Source organism: Delphinapterus leucas, chromosome 5 (genome assembly GCF_059928025.1).
Source record: "Delphinapterus leucas isolate spDelLeu-1000000601 "Yukka" chromosome 5, BTC_Dleu_Yukka2, whole genome shotgun sequence".
Classification (NCBI taxonomy): Eukaryota; Metazoa; Chordata; class Mammalia; order Artiodactyla; family Monodontidae; genus Delphinapterus; species Delphinapterus leucas.
This window is the reverse complement of record NC_143133.1, coordinates 104,940,809-104,963,765: the sequence shown is the minus strand read 5'-3', so window position 1 is coordinate 104,963,765 and position 22,957 is coordinate 104,940,809. Positions and strand designations below refer to the sequence as shown.

Sequence of the window (22,957 nt, the reverse complement as noted above, 5' to 3'; positions counted from 1 at the left end):
ATTTTCGTATTACAATTGTAGACATCTCGAATTATCATTTATACTGATCACTACTTAAAAATTACAGTCATCATTAGACCTATCTTTGTTCCTTGTTATTTAATGTGTTAATTTAAAAAGCACCTATATTACTATATCACAGTTCTGTAGCACTTTGACGACTCTTTTAATATAATTGTTTTCCTTTATAATCCCATGTATTTTGTCCTATGCATCTAAAAACATTATTTTGCTAAATAACCCATGAGTCAAAGAGGACGTCTCAAGGAAAATTTAAAAATGTATTGGAGTGAATGAAAATGCAAATATCGCATATCAGAGTTTGTGGAATGCAGCTAAAACATTGCCGAGAGGGAATTCTTTTCCCCCAGCTCTATTGAGATGTAATTGACATGGAACACTGTACAAGTTTAAGGTATACAGCATGTTGATTTGATACACTTATATATTTCAAAATCACATCACATAATTACCCTTTCTTTTTTTGTGGTAAGAACACGTGTACTCTCTTAGCAACTTTCCAGTACATAACACAGTGTTATCGCTATAATCAGCACCCTGCGCATTAGATGCCGGGACGTGTTCATCTTCTAACTGGAAGTTTGTACACTTTGACCAATCTCTCCCCAATCCCTACCCTCTGGTAACCACCATTCTACCTGCAAGGGAAACTAATAACACTAAATGCTTACATTAGGAAAGAGAGTATGTCTTTAATCAAGAACCCAAGTTCCCACCTCAAGAAGCTAGGAGAAGAGCAAAAACTGAAAGCAAGCTGAAGGGAGGAAGTAGTGAAGATAGTATCAGAAATCATTTACATTCAAGAGGAGATCGATGAAACAGTTATTCTTTGAAAAGATTAGTAAAGCTGACAAACCTCTAGCAAGACCGACAAAGAAAAAAAAGACAGAAAATGCTAGTATCGCTACAGACCCTGCAGACATCAAAAGAATAGTAAGGAATTCTGCGAACAACTCTACACGCATCAGTTTGGCAACTTAGATGAAATGGACCGATTTCTCAAAAAGTACAAACGCCTCAACTCACCCAATATAAAGTAAATAAATTGAGTAGCTCTACAGCTAGTAAGGAAATTTAGTTCATAATTTAAAAACTCCCCCAAATGAACTCTCCAGACTCAGAAAGTTTCACTGGAGAATTCTACCAAATATTTAAAGAAGAGTTAGCACCAGTTCAGTTTCTTCTAGAAAATAGAAGACAGGGGAACACTTTACAGTTCACTTTCCAACTCAGCTTCTAATACCATGATACCAAAATCAGACTAAGACAGTACAAAAAAGAAAAGTACAGACCATATTCCTCATGATTATAGATGAGGAATATTTTAATATTCCTTAAAATGTTAGGAAATAGAATTCAACAATATGTGAAAATCTTTCCACGGCCAAGTGGGGTTTTTTCCAAGAACGCAAGGCTGATTCAGTATTTAAAAATCAATGTAATAAAGGGAGAATTTTTAAAAAATCGTTGTAATCCACCCCATTAAAAGGCCAAGGAATAAAAATAATATGATCATATCAATTCATGCAGAAAAAAGCATTTGATAAGATTCAATACCTATTCATGATTTTTAAATCTCAGAAAACTAGGAATATACAGGAACTTTCTCAATTTGATAAAGAATGCCTGTGAAAACCTACTGCTAACACCATACTTAATGGTGAAAGAATGAAAACTTTTCCTCTAAGATCAGAAACAAGGCAAGGATGTTTGCTCTCACCATTCTTATTCAACATTAGTGCTGGAAGTTCCAACCAATACAATAAGGAAAGAAAGGGAAATAAGATTACAAATTAGAAAGAAAGAAAGAAACTATCCCTATTTGGAGAGAGCATGACTGTTTACATGAAAACATATCAAGGAATCTACAAAACAGTTCTTAGAACTAATAAGAGAGTTCAGCAAGGTCACAGGATACAAGATCAGCATATAAAACTCAATTGTATTTCTATATAGTAGCAACGAACACGTGGACACCAAAATTTTAAATACAATATCACTTAAAATTGCTGAAAAAATGGAAATATCTAGATATAATAACAAAGCATGTCTAGTATGTGTATCTGAAAGCTCACATGCTAGTGTAAAAAAGAAAAGAAGATCTAAATAAGTGGAGAGACATACTGTATTCATGGATTGCAAGGCTCAAGAAAAAAGTCTGTTCTCCCCAAACTGACATACAGGTTTAACACAGAATCCCAGCAGGAATTCTTGTAGATATAGACAAGATTATTTTAAAATGTATGTGGAAAAGTAAAGGGACTAGAATAGCTAAAACAATTTTGAAAAAGAAGAGAGAGGAATCCCTCTACCTGAGTTCATGACTTGTTATATAGCTATTCTATAGCTGCAGTAATCAAGACTGTGTGGTATTAATGGAGGGATAGGCACATAGGTCAAGGGAACATCACAGAGAATCCAGAAATAGACCCACATGTGTGCAGCCAACTGACTTTTTGACAAAGGTACAAAAGCAATTTAATGGAGGAATGGTAACCTTTTCAACAAAAGGTGCTAGAACAATTAAGATCTCCATAAAGGAAAGAAAATGAACCTCATCTTATGTAAAAGTTAACTCAAAAAAGATTATAGATTTAAATGAAAAGTGTAAAACTATAAAACTTTTAGAAGGTTCTAAGAGAAAATCTTTGGGGCATATGGCTTGCTAAAGAATTTTTAGACATGATACTGAGAGTATGATCCATAAAAAAACAAAATCAATAAACTGGACTTTATCAAAATTAAAAACTTTTGTTCAGTGAAAGACCCTGTTAAGAGGATAAAAAGATAAGCAACAAACGGGGAGAAAATATTTATAAACCACAGTATCTGACAGAGGACTTATACCTGGAATATATAATGATTTTCAGAATTCGACATAAAAGAACCAAACAGTCCAATTAGAAAATGGGCAAAAGACATGAAGAGAAGTTTCACTGAAGAGGTTATAAACATGAAAAGACATTAGGGAAGTGCAAATTAAGACCATGATGAGATACTACTACACACTTATTAGAATAGCTAAAATTAAAAATATTGATGATACCAAATGCTGGTGAGCATGCAGAAAAATTAGATTTCTCATACATTGCTAGTGTGAATGTAAAATGACAGTCAGCCTTGAAAATAGTTTGGCAGGTTCTTAAAAAATTAAGCATACACTTACCATACAACTCAGTAATTGCACTCCTGGGTATTTATCCCAGAGAAATGAGAACTTATGTCCACAGAAAAACCTCTACATTGTTGTTCATAGAAACTTTATTTGTTATAGCCAAAAACTGAAAATAACCAGGATGTCTTTCAGTAGGTTAATGGCCAAACAAACTGGTATATCCACACTGTGGGATAATGCTTAGCAGTTAAAAGGAACAGAGCGATGATACCCTCAACAACTTAGATGCATGTCAAGGGCATCATGTTGAGTGAAAAAAAAGCCACTTTCAAAAGATCATTTGCTGTATGATTGCATTTAGGTAACATTCTCAAAATGACAGAATTATAGAGAAGGAAAAGAGATAGTGGCTGGCAAGAGTTAGAGATGTTGGGAGAAGGGGAGTGGGTGTGACTATAAAGAGGCAGCATGAGGCAGATCTTTGTGATGATGGAATAGTTCTGTATGTTGGTTGCAGTGGCTACATTAATCTATACTTGTGATAAAATGTACAACTATACACACACATTCCAATGTCAGTTTGCTGGGTTTAATATTGTACTACAGGTATAGAAGATGTAACCATTGGGAGAAACTGGATGGAGGGTACGCAGAATCTCTCTGTACTATCTTTGCAACTTTCTTATGAATCTATAACTATTTCAAAATAAAAAGTGAACCAAAAAAGAGAGTAACAGTAATTAATTCAAATATGTTTCCATGGTTTAGGAATAATGGTATCTTGAATGGCATTTGGCATTTTGGTTGGATATAAATAATAATAAAACTGGTTACATTCTGGAAAAAAAAAACTATTAAAACACTATTTTGAGATGGGCTCTATAGTCTTTGTCAGACTACCAGAGGGGACTGTGACACAAAATTTTGATTTTCCTCTAAATTAAGAGCAAAGCTTTTCAGTCCTCACTGAAGAAAGACTTTTCTTTTCTCCCATGCCTCTTGTGTAGTCACCTGCATGTATCTAAACATGCATTTACAGACAGGGCAATTCATCCTCGCCTGTGTGGGTCTGTGCAGTGCACCTGGGACCACAGGGTGCTCTGGGTAAATCTAGGAGCATTCTGATGTTACTGTGAGGACAGCAGCTGAGCAGTTGAATCTGATATAGGTATCCACTTCTCAGGAAAACGGTTGACACTTTAAATGTAACACTGTATGCTTTAATTTCTCTAGTATATTTATCTTGCTTAATTATCCCAGTGGACCTCTACATTTGGAAGAGGCGTCTATATCTGATGGGAAGCCAGAAGCAGACAGGAAACGAAGTTCACAAAGCAGTTCTGTATAGGACCACAGATGCTAAGCTGTTTATATTGTGGCCCTCATCACACCTGCCTTTTGAAACACCCTACGGGCCAACCAGAATGGTTGAAAGAAACCAGCCTGGGCCTGGGAAGGAGGAGTGTTCCTCTTCTTTCCTCATAGCAGAAGCTTACAGACCAAAAAAGACCACTTTCTATCTAAATGTACTTGTTGAACCATTGACTTCGTATAACTTACTCTTTTCTGAAAAGGAAAAAAGTAATTTCTGTTTTCTCATTGCACATGGTGACTCAGGACATTCTTCTGTGGTCTAGTTGCTGATTTTTCTCTCTTATGATTGGGAATAAGCTTAGAGTGAGAAATAAGGATTTTTCAGGCAACATCCAAGGGCCATTCCCCTCACATGTGACCACTGTAAGAGTATAAGTGAGATCCTATGGCCAATGGCACATTCCTTGTCAGTGACTGTGGGGCATAGAGAGTGAGGGGAGGGAGAGCAAGGTAAGTGGAGGGAGGGGTTTTCTGTGATAGTGACCTGAACAAACCTGGGGGGTTGCACACATGCTTCTATACTGAAAACATTAGCATTAAGGGTTTTCTAACCCCTATTTCATCGTATTACTGTAACTTTTCCTATTACACTGACTTTATATTTACAGGTTTTTGATGGAAGTGGATCGTTTTTGTCCTACATTAACACATCTGCTGACCCACTCTATGGCCCCCAAGGCCTGGCCCTAACTTCAGACGGCCACGTGGTGGTTGCAGACTCTGGAAACCACTGTTTCAAGGTGTATCGGTACTTACAGTAACAGTGGGCAACTGGACAACCCCTTACAAAGATCTTACACATAAACTGGAATGGATTTCTCAACGCAGGACCAGATTATACTAGACTTTTCATGCTAGAAGGAATCGTCGGTGAACTTTCCAAGGTTATTTCTGAATGTAACGATTTCCTTAAAAACTGCATATCTGATTTCCATAATCCACATTTAGGGTTGAAAAAAAAAGAAATCTCTTCTACTGAATCTATAAAAACTGCAGAGTTTTACACCTGTGAACTATGGCTTATAGGACAGGGATTTATGTAGCTAAACTAATTTTGCAAATCAAATAAGCATTAAAAAGCAACTAGAATATGTAAAGGTATTTGTTAATCCTGTGAGTGGTAGCTTTTGCGCAGAGCTTCCAAAAACAAAACAAAAACAAAATCTGTTATAGTTATATACTTTATTTAACCTCGGTCACAAGACCCAGGGGATCTTCTAACCTCACTTTTACAGTAGGTATTACCCTTGTGACATTTTTTTGGTTATTAGTAGCTACATATAAATTACTTTGGGAAAAATGGAAACTGTCTTGCAAAATCCTCCCAGCTGGGATTAGCAAGCGTCTTGAGTTTAGCACTTAAAAAAATCAATGCAAATTTCCCATCCTTTCTGAGTTAGAGCAAAGATCTTCTTCATGTGTTCTTTTCATCTCTCCTGCTCACCCTGTATCAAAAAACAAAGTTCATTTTCAGGGAATCCTGAAATTCCTAATACTTTGAAAAGCATATTACACCAGCCCCGTTAACTCCAGATTAAGGCACTGGAATGTAATCAAGAAAAAGTCAGTCACATTTTCTGTGCCACGTTCTCACATGTGTCTCTCCTTTTCCACTTCACGAATGCGAAAGCTTTACCTCCTGCAAGATGTCAGCACATGTAGTAGGACACCAGTATCCTAGGACAGAGAGCCATAAGCAGCCCTTTGGAGGACTGATGGTGTCAACCAAAGGCATGTGATTGATCAATGGTTTCCTTTTAGAAACAAGTGTTACCAAAGTTGTGTTATCTCAAAAGCATTACAGGTAAGGGCATGTTATGGTTATTTATCATTGTCTAATGACTAGTAGAGGCATTAAAGGACTATATATACATGATTAGGGTAGGGTAGAATGTATCATATATAGATATATATAGCTGAATCTTTGGTGTATTGAAATAGGCAGCACTCTGAAAGACAGAAGCATCTTCAGCACATTCCTTAACTGCACAGTTTGAAGCCGTCCCAGTAGAGCAAGCCCTAAAGCAGACGTAATTTTTGCCATTTTCCAGGAATGCTTGTATTGGCTGACTTTTAGTCAGAAAATGGCCTTCTGTGCTTTCAAAAACAAAACAAAAAACAGGTCAAAAGAAAAAAAATTCAACTTGAGTTACATTTAACTTTAAGTATAAATGCATTTTGAAAAATGTTAAGAATAATTTAGTCAATCTAATACTGTAAAATAAGATGTGGTCTATTTCCACTGTTTAATTTTCTACTCAGTTCTACCAAACAGGATGTCATGTTTGGCATTTTCAATAAGGACTTTGGGACCTTTTTCACTGAAAGCACCTTAGAACTGTACTATAAGAAAACATTTCCCACATGTATTACTATATGAATGTGATGTTTCTTGCTTATTAATTTATAATTCAGCCATTCTCTTATATAGGACTTTTTTAAATTTAGAAGGGAAATAAATCTTCCAATTATCTATCAAATTTATTATGCCCAAATCAACCTCTGAAAAAAATTTTTTTCAGGAAGATTTACATTTAGGTTTAGTATTTTGTTAGTTAGGTAGAATTTTCAAAATATTTGAGACTGTCCATGATAAAGTTAAATAAATCAATGACATTTTTAGAATGTTAAACTAAGACACTGTTTCCTAATGTCAGTGAAATAAGTCTTTGAATTTAAACATTCATATTTAATGAGCGCTTACTGGGTGCCAGAGGCTATTCTAGGCACTGGGGATAAAGTAATGGATAAAACAGACAAAAATCCCTGCCCCCTTGGAGCTTACACTCTAGTGGGGGAATTTCATTTTACCGTTTATTAACATTCTGCATAAAAGATAAGCTAGACCCTTGATAACTTCTGAAATGTTTAAAAGGAAACTTTTTAAATTGGTTAAATGAATTTCAGTTTATTTTCACAAGTAAAAATGGCTTCCTATGTAGATTCTGTCATAGGCCATTGATCTTAAGACTAGTTTACTTAAAGAGGTTTTTTTGCACATTTAAATTATACTTGTGAATTTAGAAATTAACCAGCCATCATACCATATGAGACTGGATATCTCGATAGTAGATTGAATACAAAGCTAATTTTTTTACATGTCAATATTGGAATGAAACTGGAATGAAAGAAGAGATACTTTGATTCAGGCCTGTTCCACTGTCTGTTACTAAAACACATGCTATGGGCACTCCAGGAAACACTATATATCCCCAAAATATGTGTAATCGTATATGTTAAAGTATAGATAACATTTCAAATTTGGATACATATGTGCATTTACTGTATTAGTAAGCATATTTTAGGGGGAAAAGTGCTGCTGATAAGATACGAATAGACAAGATTTAAATGAGACTTTGTCACATTCTTTGAAAAATGGTTTCTGGTAAACTGAGAAGGATAGTAAAATAAGTGACTTTTTTTCTGGGCTACCATTATTGTTTGATTTCTCTTTGTCAAGTGTACAGAACCTGTCATATATTCACGATAAGTAGCACTGAAAAATTACCCATTCAGATTTCCCTTGGGCACTTATGGCAAAATGTTGCCAGTTAGAATGTAAAGGTAGGTGACAATGCATCCCTCCCCGCTTATAGATATTAGTAACTGTATCTCTGACACAGACCTCCCCTGCTGGACACAGGGAGGTGGGTGGAGAGTCACTTCACCACCTAGAAACACATGAATAAAAAGCCTTTATGACTGTTAGCCATTTTAAAAAGAATGGTTCTTAGTATCTTGATCAAACTTTAATCTCTAGTAACTAAAGTCCCCAAGTTTCCTTCTTTTAATTTACTCTTTGACTAGATTTGAAGCAAATAAATACTAAGAGATCCATGCAACTAGAACACACTTGATTCTACTACTAAATATACGAGGTATGTCCTAACAGAGTTAACTGGGAAAGCAGTACGCTAGCAAGTGTCTATGGATCCTTAACACTGAAGGGTTCACATAAATGCTTTGGTAATACCTATTGAGTTAATTGGAGAAAATAGCAAATAAGCATCAGGTAATCTGCAGATTACTTCAGATGGGAAAAATCTTTATGTACATTTGGACTCTATCTTATCCTCCCTATTCACCAGCTTCTGAAAAAGGAGGAATATTTTTAGTATAATTTAAAAATAAGACATTTCAAGGTAAGATAAAATTGAAGTTATTTGCTGCAAACATTGTCTAATTTTGCTTAAAATAAAAAGTCGTAATACTGTTGCAGTCTGTAAATGTTGCAGGGTTTTAAACTTTAAAATTATTTTAATATTTTTGATAACTAGGAATCTAGCATTGCCATAAAGGAAACGAAGTGCCCATCAAAAATTTGGTATAAATAAATAACTTTTTTTTGTTTTAAATGACAGTAAGCCACAAATCATGATGTTAATCTTAAACTTTCTGAAGATGAATTGTGTGGCAGTGCTTGTGTGGTCTGTTTGTGGAGAATGTATGAAAGCTATTAATATTCTAAAACATGAATAAATTGGCTATGTTGTTCCAGTGAATGTACAGCACTTCCAGTAACTTTTGAAAGCAACACAGCCTTAAACTCAATGTTTTTGCTTTATGACATGGGAATGTTCTGTCATGAATAGAGTGTATTCTTAGAATTCTTTATATTATTCTCATTTCTATAGCCTTTCAATCCTATGTATGAGTATGAGGGGTTTTCACTTGCTTTGTTTTCTTTTTAAATTTTGTACATTCCACCTTTATAGGTCTGTTTCATATGTTTTGTGTATAGAACACTTAAGTCTTGCGCTCTCTAACATTGATACTGATATATTCTCATCATTTGTTCCTTTATGAATCAAAATGCTGACTGCCTATTTGAAGAAAAGAATGAACGCTGTGCATCATAGTGTTTGTATGTTCATAGCTACCTATGTACCACAGTATTTTGGATGCTTTAGTCTACAATAAATCTTTAAATTAATTCTGTCTTGAAACATAGGAGAAACAAGATTCATGTGTATACCTTTACCATGCACAAAATCTCAAATCATCATAATAAAGTTTGTTTTCTCCATTTCCAGGGTGAATGTTTATTTATTTAAACATTTAAGCTATTTATTGTCCTCTTTCTTAGTGAAGGAATAAATGAAGGTATGTTCTGGAATATGTGGAAGATATCAATACCTCAACCAAACTGTTTATACTAGGGAGAAAAAGTTTAGTTAATGGGATTGTTCTCGTAATTTCTCTTTCTGATAATTTGTTGTTGATATACAGAAATGCAACAGATTTCTATATATTAATTTTGTACCCTGCAAATTTACTGAATTAATTTATTAATTCTAATATTAATTAGTTCTAATAGATTTTGGTGGCATCTTGAGGATTTTCTATGTATAGTATCATGTCATCTGCAAACAGTGACAGTTTTAATTACTTCTTCCCAATTTGGGTTCCTTTTATTCCTTTTTCTCCTCTGATTGTTGTGGCTAGGGCTTCCAATACTATGTTGAATAAAAGTGATCAGCGTGGGCATCCTTGTCTTATTCCTGATCTTAGAAGAAATGCTTTCAGCTTTTCATCGTGGAGTATGTTGAGTATACTGTTAGCTGTGGGCTTATTATATAGAGTCTTTAATATGTTGAGGTATATCCCCCTATACCCACTTTGTTGAGAGTTTTTATCATAAGTGGACGCTGAATTTTGTCATTGAAACATCCTTGCATCCCTGGGATAAATCCCACTTGATCATGGTATATGATCCACTTCATGGTATATGATCCACTTAATGTACTGTTCAATTCAGTTTGAATTGAATATTTTGTTGAGGTTTTTTGCATCTATGTTCATCAGTGATATTGGCCTGTAATTTTCTTTTTTTGTGATATCTTTGTCTGCTTTTGGTATCAGGGTGCTGCTGGCTTTGTAAAATGAGTTCAGAAATGTTCCTCCCTCTGCAAGTTTTTGGAATAGTTTAAGAAGAATAGATGTTAACTCTTCTCTAAATGTCTGGTGGAAGTCTCCTGTGAAGCCATCTGGTCCTGGTCTTGTAATGCTATAAACTTCCCTCTTAGAACTGCTTTTGTCGCATCCCATAGATTTTGGATTGCTGTGTTTTCATTTTCATTTGTCTCTAGGTATTTTTAAATTTCTTCTTTGATTTCTTCAGTGATCCGTTGGTCATTTAGTAGCATATTGTTTAGCCTCCACCTTTTGTGTTTTTGCAGTTTTTTTCTTGTAGTTTCTAGTCTCATAGCATTGTGGTCAGAAAAGATGCTTGATATGATTTCAATATTCTTCAATTTACAGAGGCTTGCTTTTTGGCCAGAATGTCATCGGTCCTGGAGAATATTCCATGTGTATTTGAAAAGGAGATGTATTCTGTTGCTTTTGGGTGGAATGTTCTATGTTTATCTAGTAAGTCCATCTGGTCTAATGTGTTATTTATTTAAGGCCAGTATTTCCTTATTTATTTTCTGTCTGGATGATCTGCCCATTGATGTAAAGGAGATATGAAAAGTCCCCTACTATTATTTACTGTCAGTTTCTCCCTAATGTCTGTATGCTTTATGTATTTAGGTGGTCCTATGTTGGGTGCATATATATTTACAACTGTTATATCTTCTTCTTGGATTGATCTTTTGATCATTATGTAATCCTTCTTTGTCTCTTGTAACAGTCTTTGTTTTAAAGTCTATTTTATCTGGTACTAGTAATGCAACTCTGGCTTGCTTTTGATCTGCATTTGCATGGAATACCTTTTTCCACGCCCTCACTTTCAACCTGTGTGTGTCTTTAGATCTGAAGTGAGTCTCTTGTGCGCAGCATATATACAGGTCTTGTTTTTGTATCCATTCAACCACTCTGTGTCTTTTTTTTTTTTAATTTATTTATTTTGGTTGCACCGGGTCTTAGTTTTGGCTCGCAGTCTCCTTAGTTGCGGCTCACGGGCTCCTTAGTTGTGGCTCACGGGCTCCTTAGTTGTGGCATACGAACTCTTAGTTGCGGCACGAATGTGGGCTCTAGTTCCCTGACCAGGGATTGAACCCGCGACCCCTGCATTGGAAGGCAGATTCTTAACCACTGTGCCCCAGGGAAGTCCCCACTCTACGTCTTTTGATTAGAGCATTTAGTCCATTTACACGTAAAGTAATTGTTGACATATATGTAAATCCTTATTGCCATTTTGTTAATTGGTTTGGGGATGTTTTTGTAGTTCTTTTTTGTTCCTTTCTTCTTTTGTTCTCTTCCCTTAAGATTTGATGACTATACTTAGAGTTTGGATTTCTTTCTCTTTTGTGTGTGTATGTATAATAGATTTTTGGTTTGTGGTTACCATGAGGTTTATATATAGCAATCTATAAATAGATAGATGATTATTTTAAGTTGCTGCTCTCTTAATTTCAAACACATTTTAACAGCTCTACGCTTTTACTCTCCTCCCCTCATGATTACCGTTTTTGACATCATATTTTACATCTCTTTGTTTCATGTATCCCTTAACTGCGTAATGTGGATATAGATGATTTTACTGCTTTTGTCTTTTAACCCTGCTAGCTTTGTACATGGTTGATTTACTACCTTTACTGTATGTTTGTCTTTACCAATGAGCTTTTTCCTTTCATAATCGTCATATTTCTAGTTGTGGCCTTTTTTGCTTAGAGAAGTCTCTTTAACATTTCTTGTAAAGCTCGTTTGGTGGTGCTGATCTCTTTTAGCTTTTGCTTGTGGGTAAAACTTTTGATTTCTCCATCAAATCTGAATTGAGAGCCTTGGCAGTTATTCTTGGTAGTAGGTTTTTCCATTTCATCACTTTAAATATATTGTGCCGCTCCTGGCCTGCAGAGTTTCTGCTGAAAAGTCAGCTGATAGCCTTATGGGAGTTCCCTTGTATGTAGCTTGTTGCTTTTCCCTTGTGGCTTTTAATATTCTCTCTTTATCTTTTCATTTTAATTACAAAGTGTCTTAGTGTGATCCTCTTTTGGACTTTCTGTGCTTCCTGGACTTGGATGTCTGTTTCTTGTCCCAAGTTAGGGCATTTTTCAGCTATTATGTCTTCAAGTATGTTCTCTGCCCCTTCCTCTCTTCTGCTGGGATCCCTATAATGTGAATGTTAGTACCCTTGATGTTGTCCCAGAAGTCTCTTAAACTGTCCTCATTTCTTTCCATTCTTTTTTTCTATTCATCTTTAGTGATATCCACTACTCTGTCTTCCATCTCACTGATCCATTCTTCTGTATCATTTGGTCTATTGTTAATTCCTTCTAATGCATTTTAAAATTTCAGTTATTGTATTCTTCATCTCTGTTTGGTTGTTCTGTATATTTTCTAACTCTTTGTTAAAAACTTCTAACTTCTCATTCTGTGCATCCATTCTTCCCTCCAGTTCTTTAATCATTAGCTATCATTAGCTTGAACTCTTTCTAGGGTAGATTGCCTATCTCCAGGGTTTTATCTTGTTCCTTCATTTGGAACATGATCTTCTGTTGCCTCATTTTGCCTCACTTCCTTTTTTATTTCTATCTATCTTGTAGGTTGGTTACGTTTCCACACCTTGGAGAAGCGGCCTTTTCAAGAAGTCCTATGCATCCCAGCAGCACGCTCCCCTCTGGTCACCAGAGCTATAAGCTCTAGGGGTGCCCCCTACATGGGCTGCGTGGGTCCTTCTGTTGTGGTGGGCTGACTATTGTGGGTGGTCTGGTAGGTGTAGCTGGCCCTGGGTCAGTTGGTTGCCAGGCCCTGCCTTGTGTGGAGGCTGCCAGCCACTGGTTGATGGGGCTGGGTCATGAGGTGGCTGGCTTTGGAATCTTGGGGGGCCCTGGGGATAGCACTGGCTCACTGTTGGACAGAGTCGTGACCCAAGAGACTCTGGGGCTGGTGCCTGAGCACTGGTGGGTGAGCCAGGTCCTGGGGTCTGGCTGGAGGACCCAGGGGTCCTGGAGCTGGTGTTGGACCACTGGTGGGTGGGACCAGTTCTTGACACAACTGGCTGTGGGGTCTGGGGTATTCCAAAGCTTGTGTTGGCCTGCTGGTGGGCAGGGCTGGGTCCTGTCATGGCAGGCTGCATGGCTGTTGTTGTCCTAGGGCTGGTGTCCCCCCTCTGGTGGGTGTTGCTGGTCTGAAGGCTAGAGGAGGCTTACTGGTGGGTGGGTCCAGAGCCCAGCAGATTCTGAGGCTGGTGTCTGCCTACGGGTGGGCAGGCTTGGTCCTAGGGTTCTCTGGCTGCAGGGCCCTGGGGATCCCAGGTCTAATGCCTGTATACTGGTGTGTGGTGCTGGGTCCTGGGCCTTCTGGTGGGCAAGGCCATGTCCAGGGATGGCTCAGAGATTCTTTTTTTTTCTTTTTTAAGATACTCAGTATTTACTACTGCCTTTGGGAAATACATTGACTTTTTTAACTGTTATTTTATTTATTTATTTTTGGCTGTGTTGGGTCTTCGTTGCTGTGCGCTGGCTTTCTCTAGTTGCGGCTAGCAGGGGCTACTCTTTCTTGTGGTGCACAGGCTTCTCATTACGGTGGCTTCTCTTGTGGAGCATGGGCTCTAGGCACGCGCGCTTCAGTAGTTGTGGCACGTGGGCTCAGTAGTTGTGGCACATGGCTCAGTATTTGTGGCACACGGGCTCTAGAGCGCAGGCTCAGTAGTTGTGGCACACGGGCTTAGTTGCTCCGTGGCATGTGGGATCTTCCCGGACCAGGGCTCGAACCCATGTCCCCTGTGTTGGCCGGTGGATTCTTAACCACTGTGCCACCAGGGAAGTCCCGCTCAGGGATTCTTAAGATAGCCTATCTGTTGGTGTGTGGGACTGTGTCTCTGCCAGTTAGTTGCTTGGCCTTCGTTGTCCCAGTACTGGTGCCTCCAAGCTGGTGGGTGGTGGCGGGGCTGGGTGTTGAGACTAATAAGCTAGAGGGAGGATTCCAAAATGGCACTTGCCAGCACCATTGTCTTTGTGGTAGAACAGGCTCCCCAAAATGGCTGCCCCCAGTGTCTGTGTCTCCAGGGTGAGCTCCAGCTGCCTCCTGCCTCTCCAGGAGGTTCTCCAAGATCAGCAGGTGGGTCTGACCCAGGCTCCTTTCAAATTACTGCTTCTTCCATGGGTCCTGGACTTTGTGAGATTTTGTGTGCCCCCTTTAAGAGTGGAGTTTCTATTTCCCTCAGCCCTCTGGGTCCCTCAGAAGTAAAGCCTGCTGGCCTTCAAGGCCAAATACTCTGGGGGTTTTTGCAGGACCTCTGGGCTGGTAAGCCCAACCTGCGGCTTGAACCTCTCACTCCTTTGGGAGAACCTCTGCAACTGTACCTATTCTCTCGTGTATAGGTCACCCACCCAGGGGTAGGGGTCTTGACTGTATCGCAGCTCTGGCCCTTCTACCTGTCTCACAGTTCCTTCTTTATATCTTTAGTTGTAGAAGAGCTTTTCCAGTAGGTTTCAGTCTTTTCATCGATAGTGGTTTCTACTTACAGAGTTATGATTTGGGTGTGCCCTTGAGAAGAGGTGAACTCAGGGTCTTTCTACTCGTCGTTGGGAACTCTCTCCCATCTGATGGTACCCCACAGGTATTGAGGATAAGTAAGCTCTCAACCTTGAGTGGTGTATGGACTTGATGATTATTTGTTTGTTTTCTTATAAAGGACTCTTGTCCTCCTTAGTTGATTGTAAACAAGTCATTGGCTTACACATAGGCATACAACATTTTTCCTGATGTATTTATAACACTTTTGGGTTTTTCATTAAGTCTGTGATCTATATTTTGTGTGATGAAATGAACACTAAAAGTTATCATAATTAGAATAGCCTTTGTTAAAAGTGGAGGGGCACTACAGAAATTTCTTTGTTTTGTTTTTTGGAGGATTAAAATTCTATAACAGATTGAAAGTCTGAAAGAGGTGAAAGTCTTGGAAGGAGAGTTGAAACAAAAATGAGAAAAAGACCAAACATGACACTGCTAACTAGTTAATGCGAACATTAGTATTATTGACACCTGATTCCATTCCTCACTTATTTTTTTCTTTTAACCAAGCAGGCACCATTGCCATCGTGGGCTCTTTGGAGGTTTTTAGAGTCAGATTGAGAGGGAGGCACTTGTGCCAGGTTATGGCATATCTCAGATTGCTTTTTAGGAACTCGGTTCATATAAAGCCGAAGGCACCCCTTTCCAGAGCAGACAAAGAGTTTAATTAAAGCTGCAGTTTGTTATTGCCTAGGTTAAGAGGCAGGAAGGGCAGGTGACATTCTATCCTCAGCCCCACCTTGCTGCCTCTTTTTTTGCTGCCATAGTCTTTGAACAAATATCTGAGCACCTGTGGTATATACCAGGCTTTGGGCTATGTGTAAGGGCTGTTAGGACGAATAATAAAGCCTGTAACCTCTAAGAGCTTACAGTATGGTTGATGAACCGGACCAGGTGATTACACCATGAGCTGCTTTTATATACCTTCATTTGCAAATATTTACTGAATCTAGCATCCTGCTCTAGCTACTAGGGAATAGCAGTAAACACCCTCCTCCCCCCCAAAAAATAGTCCCTGTTCTCATGGAGCTTTATTCTAGTGGGATGAGACTTAAATGAATATATACAGGGCTGGCTACATAATTCGTGATAAAAAGAATGAAAAAGGCTTTTTCCTTCCTTCTGTGGTCTCTCTTTCAACCTGTGGTAGTGTTTATTTGCTACTTAATGTCACACTCCCTTGGGCATAGGGATGTTTGACCGGTGAGTGCAGACCCTCACATATACCTGAGGCCCCGCACCATGACTCAGACTCGCCCCATGCCTGTGCCCAGCCCCCCGCCAGCAGTGGAGGGTGGCAAGGGTTGCTGAGTGGGACCAGGGATGCTGGCAGCTGTTAACTCACCCTGGGAGAAGGCAAAGAGGTGGTGTTAAGGGGGATCGCCAAGGCTTGCTAAAAGAGGGCAAGAGAGCATGAGTCGTCCAGGAAAGAACAAATAGTTCAATATCGCGAGGCCAGACAACACTCAAGAAGAAATGATGAGAGATGAGGCAGGGTTACACAAAAGAGTTATTACTGTGCCTCTTCTCAAGGAGTTTACATCCCAGATGGAAAGATTTAAAAAGCATCAGTACCTATAGTACAGAGCAATTTAAGAGAAGAGCCATAAAAGAAGTGTCAATAAAGCATGATGGAAAATCCAAGTTATCACATAATTGATGGGGACAACCTGCTTTATGCGTATTGTCCCAGCATAATTGTAAAGAGCAGTCTTTCTTTCTTTCTCAGGAGCGTCCCAGTTTGGATGAGAAATTATATTCTCACGCTACACCGGTGTTTCTCAGCCCTTTTCCCCATTATCATCCCCCTAAGGAGCTTTTTTAGACGTCTTTTCCCTAATCACCCCTTGCCCCTTGCCCCCAGCCCATGACGCTTTAATGCCGGAGGTATACTTTATATCTGTTTATGTGCTACAGCCCTTTGGAGGCCCATAAACCATTGTACCACAAACCATCCAAGATTTTTTCATCCCCCAGGAACCAGTTTTGATATTACCCCCATTGAGACTGATGCTCTGCACAAATGACATAGCAGTAGTGTCATTTCTAACTCAGGAGATGTGACTGAGAGGTCAATAATGTTTACTATTTCTTCCTTGAAATTTTCTCCTCTTGGTTTTTCATTCTCCTACTTCTTTTTCTACCCTGTAGACTTTTCTCTGTCTCTTTCAAATGATGTTACTTTCTTTTCCTACTTCCTTAATAAAGAAGGTTCTCCTATAGGTCCTGCTTTTCAGAATTTCAAGGAAGGGGCATGAGAAGATTGTCTTCAGTTTGGGGTGCATTCCTGAAAATTCAGGGGAAACACAGGTCGTAGAACATGTCTCTTCTCCTTTCTGGTGGTCATTCTGAGTTTGATATTCCAAGACTGGGGTGCACACCAGAAATCTCAGAGAATGGTAAAATTGGCTCAGTGACATTTGGGATACAGTTGCAACCGCACTGATCAACCCTCTCTATGTGCGCTTAGCACTCACCATTCCCAAGAGAAGATCCAGTGGGGTCAATGTATCACTGACCAGCGCCATTTTGGACACCTCAGAGGCAAGTGGCCTGCCTTATGTTCATCCTACACATGTAGCCTTTGGCTTGAGCACCTAGCCCTGGTCTAGACAGGCATGGCCCAGCTGGCAGAGAGTTCATTGGATGGATGTGGCAAGAGCCACAGCTCTAAGCAGAAAGAATGCTGGGGGTTTAGAAACTCAGAAAGCAGCCAAGGGCCTGGGAGGCACCTGGAGCTTCAGAACATCCTCTCCAGTGAAGTTCTGTCATCAGGTCTTGTCTCTCCTGTGTTCTCTCGAGATTTCCACAAACTTCCATTCTCTTGGGCAAAAAAAGATGGGTTTGTAAAGATGTTGAAATGCCCAAACTGAGAAGGGCACACATCTTTAGTGGCTTTTCCTCCCTCCTGTCTCATCCTCGCTGTTTCCTCACTCCCACATAAACTATAGGCATTCATCAGAGATATTGCAATAAAGTCACACGAATTTTTTGGTTTCCCAGTGCCTATAAAAGTTATGCTTACCCCATACTGTAGCCTATTAAGTGTACAATAGAATTATGTCTAAAAACGTACATAATTTAAAAGTACTTTATTGCTAAAAAATGCTAACTGTCATCTGAGCCTTCAGCAAGTTGTAATCTTGTTGCAAGGCAGAGGGTCTTGCCTCCATGTTGGTGGCTGCTGACTGATCAGGGTGGTGGCCACTGAAGGCTGGGGCTGCTGTGGCTATTTCTTAAAATAAGACAGCGAAGTCTGCCTCATCGATTGACTCTTTCATGGATGATTTCTCTGCAGCATGTGGTGCTGTTTGAAAGCATTTTACCCACATAGAACTTCTCTCAAAATTGGAGTCAGTCCTCTCACACCCTGCTGCTGCTTCATCAACTGAGTTTATGTAATATCCCAAATCCTTTGTTGTCATTTGAACAGTCTTCACCAGGAGAAGATTCCATCTCAAGAAACCACTTTCTTTGCTCATCCACATGAAGCAATTCTTCATTTGTTCAAATTGTATCAGGAGATTGCAGCAATTTGGTCACACCTTCAGGTTCCACATCAAACTCTAGTTCTCTTGCTATTTCCACCACATCTGTAGTTACTTCCTCCGTTGAAGTCTTGAACCCCTCAAAGTCATACAAGAGAGTTGGCATCAACCTCTCTCAAACTCCTGTTAATGTTGATATTTTGACCTCTTCCCATAAACCACAAATGCTCTTAGTGGCATCTAGAATGGCAAATCCTTTCCAGAAGGTTTTCAATTGACTTTGCCCAGATACATCAGAGAAATCACTACCTATGGCAACTAGAGCCTTACAAAATGTATTTCTTAATAAGACTTGAAAGTAGAAATTACTCCGTGATCCATGGGCTGCAGAATGGATGTTGTGTTAGCAGGCATAAAAACATTAATCTCATTTTACATCTCCATCAGAGTTCTTGAGTGACCAGGTGCATCGTCAATGAGCAGTAATATCTTGAAAAGAATCTATTTTCTGGGCTTCCCTGGTGGCGCAGTGGTTGAGAGTCTGCCTGCCAATGCAGGGGACACGGGTTTATGCCCCGGTCCGGGAAGATCCCACATGCCGCAGAGCGGCTGGGCCCGTGAGCCATGGCCGCTGAGCCTGTGCGTCTGGAGCCTGTGCCCTGCAGTGGGAGAGGCCACAGCAGTGAGAGGCCCGCGTACGGCAAAAAAAAAAAAAAGAATCTATTTTCTGAGCAGTAGGTCTCAACAGTGGCTTTAAAATATTCAGTAAACCATGTTGCAAGCAGATGTGCTGTTATCCAGGCTTTGTTGTTCCATTTATACAGCAGAGTCAGAGTAGATTGAGCATAATTTTAAAGGGCCCTAGGATTTTCAGAATGTTAAATGAGCGTTGGCTTCGACTTAAAGTCACCAGCTGCATTAGCCCCAATAAGAGAGTCAGCCTGTCCTTTGAAGTTTTGAAGCCAGGCATTGACTTCTCCTCTCTAGCTATGAAAGTCCTAGATGGCATCTTCCAATAGAAGGCTGTTGTGTCTACATTAAATATCTATTTGTTTAGTGAAGCCACCTTCATTAATTATCTTAGTTAGATCTTCTGGATAACTTGCTGAAACTCCTACATCAGCACTTGCTGCTTCACCTTGCACTTTTATGGAGATAACTTCTTTCCTGAAACCTCATGAACCAACCTCTGCTGGCTTCAAACTTTTCTTCTGCAGCTTCCTCACCTCTCTCAGCCTTCACAGAATTGAAGAGAGTGAGGGCCTTCTCTGGATTAGGCTTTGGCTTCAGGGAATGTTATGGGTGCTTTGATCTTCTATCCAGACCACTCAGACTTCCTCCATATCAACAATAAGGCTGTTTTGCTTTCTTATCATTCATGTGTTCACTGGAATAGCACTTTTAATTTCCTTCAAGAACTTTCCTTTGCATTTACAACTTGGCTATTCAGTGAAAGAGCTTAGCTTTCACCCTGTCTCTGCTCTCGACATGCCTTCCTCACTAAGCTTAATCATTTCTAGCTTTTGATTTAAAGTGAGAGATGTGTGACTCTTCCTTTCACTTGAACACTTAGAAGCCATTGTAGGGTTATTAACTGGCCTAGCTTCAACATTGTTTTGTCTGAGGGAATAGGGAGCCCCAAGGGGAGGTAGAGAGACAGGGAAATGGCTGGATGGTCGGTGGAGCAGTCAGAACACACACAACACGTATCAATTCACTTCTCTGTCTTACATGGGCATGGTTCATGGTGCCCCAAAACAATTGCAATAGTAACATCAAAGATTACTGATCGCAGATCCCCATAACAGATATAATAATGATGAAAAAGTTTGAAATATTGTAATAATTACCAGAATGTGACACAGAGACACAAAATGGGCAAATGCTGTTGGAAAAATGGCACTGATTGACTTGCTCGACCCAAACCTTCAATCGTACAAAATGCCATAGCTGCTAAGTGCAGTAAAGTGAAGCATGATAAAACGAAGTATGCCTGCACCAGCATATCTTTGCCTCAGGCTTTGTCATTCCATGAACTCAAGCTAAGGCAGAGGATACTGGGTTCCCGGGTTCTTGGTCTAGAAAAAAGGTAGTGGGTTACAGATGGGCATGTCCCTTTCGCCCTGCAGACTCCTTGGATATGGGGAGTGATGAGGCTGGAGCGGGGCCAACATAGCCCCAGAGCAAGGTCCAGGGCAAGGGCCAGTTGCCCAGATGGAAGGGCAGCACTGACTGGAATATAAACTGGGTGTGGCCTGTCTGCTTCATCCTCACATATTCAGCCAACAGCAGATATTCAGATTTTTAAAAATGAAATTAATGTGGGCTTAAGGTTTTTGTAAAACATGAATTTGTTCAGTAAACAAATGCCATTTAGGTACTATGACAAATGCTAAATTGTGGATTCATGAGCCAAATGTATGATGCTACAAATATTTATTTGCTTTCATACTTAACTCATATACTACATCTGCCTGCCCCATAATATTGCAAAACTTGGAGCATCTCAAGACATCTGAATGGCATATCAGATAATTTCAGAACTCTATTGGTGAAAATAGTAAATGCAAAAGCACTACTTGCTGCAAGTAAAGATTTTTCAAAGTAAAATATCCTTTGTTTTCTTTCATCTGAAAACCATATCTAGATATCCCTAAGTAAATGACAAGATGGTATTCTTGAAAACCTGGGACACTTATTTAATACACATTTATTGAGTGTTTATCACGTGTCAGGCACTGTGCTAGGCCTTGGTGATACCAAATGGTTGGCTTAGTCTCTGCTACAGAAAGGAGTTTGATATTATAGGGAAGTTGTCCAAGTTAATAATTACAAAATGAATCTGGGATGCTGTGATAAAACTACAGAGACCCTTTTTTCTTGTCGAGGGTGGCATGAGGAAGCAGAGAGAAAAAGACTCCTGGAGGCTACCCCTGAGCTGTTGAAAGGATGGGTAAGAGTTACCCAGGTGAAGAAAAACTGTTCTTGACGAGCAGATGACTATGGCAGTCCGCGAGGAGATAAAGGCAAGGCTTCCCACAAATGCCACTTTTATGGTTTTTGACAACTTTACATAGCACCAGTAATAACTTAATATTTTTCTTAAATATCACTTTAATTTTTAAAAATTTTTTACTGACATACCTACTTCAGCTGTATCTTAAGCAATACATGAGAAATCTAGGGTATGGTGTGTTAATTATACATTTGCTAGTACTAATATTAAAACACTTACTAAATGGATACCTTTTTACTCTCTTAAAATCATCTCGTCAATTGAATTGTATCGAACTGTAGGAAAAACAAAATGGAACTCTTGTTTAAATTAATATACCCTTACCCTGCAACAGGAGATAATTCGTTTTAGATGCCACTTTTCTTCCTAGTAGAATTACTATACTTTGAAATGGTTCAAAATAACGTACAATAACCTTCAAAGTAACGGAAAAGTCTGAGTTAATTTTCTGGCACCTTGAGGTAAAGGGACCCGAGCTTTTGATCTGAATCCCCATCGAGTAATGAGGCAGCATACTTTCGACCGTTTTGATTTGAAATTCATTCTCTTGTATTAAGAAAACAAAACAAAAAAACTAAAGCAAAGGCAGACATACAAAGGGATTTTTAAAAGCTTTAAAAGTAGTGGATATCGGTGGGAGAGAAGATTAGGCGTAAAATTAGAAGAGGGAAGAAAGTCCGCTCCAGACCAGGCAAATCCGCATGGATGGAGGCAGCGTTTCCTTCTCCAGCAGCCAAACTGCCTGTTTTTTAAGGCAAACTTAGGCCGCGTTTCCGCTGAGCGAAGAAAGAAGTCAAGGCGAGGGCTCGACTTTCTGAAAAAAAAAAAAAAAAAAAAAAAAAAGGAGTCACAGTCAGCACGCAGGACCGAAGAGGCGGAAGCAGCTGGGAGACCCTGCTCGCCAGCATCTTGAATCGACGAGGACGGACCGGCGGGCAACCAGACCCCGCCCCCAGGACGGGCCTCGCCCCACCCCGGCCGGCCGGCCGCTCCGCGGAGCCACCAGGGGTCGCTGCGTGCCGTCTGGGCGACAGCCGGCCTCTCTTCCCCGCCTCCCCTTCGCTGCTCCGCCCCCGGGGCGGTGTCGGCGCCAAAATCAAACCCGCCTGGGCCCGCCCCGCCCCTCGCCGCGCTCGGGCCCCGCCGCCGGAAGACGCGCCGCCCGCGCAATGGTAAGAGCTGGGGGCGCGCTCCCCGGTTCCCCTCCTCCACAGTGGCCCGGCTGCAGAGCCCCTCGGCTGCGTGCCACCGGGGCCCGGCGTTGGCCCCCGGGTGGGCTGCAGAGGCCGCTCCCCCGCCAGGTCGACGCCCCGGCCGCCCGGCGCTTTTCGGCTCCCGCCGCCTGAGCCCCTAGGCTGAGGCGCCGCGCTGGGATCCCCGTCCTTGTGCCCCCCGGCTCCCTCCCGGGTGGGTCAGGTTAAATATGGGCGTTCGAGAACGTGCCCCGAGTGTCTCACGAACTCAGCAGTCTGTTAGCAAGGCCAC

General features: G+C 40.2%; 2 protein-coding genes across 7 annotated transcripts in view; both read left to right on the top strand.

The window, feature by feature from the left end:
- The window catches only part of TRIM2 (tripartite motif containing 2), a 102,550-nt gene extending 93,014 nt beyond the window's left edge, over positions 1-9,536 (top strand). For 3 of the 4 annotated variants that reach the window (XM_089912308.1, XM_089912306.1, XM_089912309.1), the window contains one exon: positions 5,119-9,536. In XM_089912308.1, coding sequence (XP_089768434.1) covers positions 5,119-5,271 — 153 coding nt within the window. In that variant the 3' untranslated portion in view covers positions 5,272-9,536. The remainder of the gene's footprint in view (positions 1-5,118) is intronic. The other variant, XR_016393368.1, reaches the window with a different exon arrangement.
- Positions 9,537-9,635: 99 nt separating this feature from the next.
- MND1 (meiotic nuclear divisions 1) overlaps positions 9,636-22,957 on the top strand; it is a 105,303-nt gene continuing 91,981 nt past the window's right edge. For all 3 annotated transcript variants that reach the window (XM_022599647.2, XM_089912311.1, XM_089912310.1), the window contains exon 1: positions 9,636-22,644. In XM_022599647.2, the coding sequence (XP_022455355.2) occupies positions 22,642-22,644 (3 nt within the window). In that variant the 5' untranslated portion in view covers positions 9,636-22,641. The remainder of the gene's footprint in view (positions 22,645-22,957) is intronic.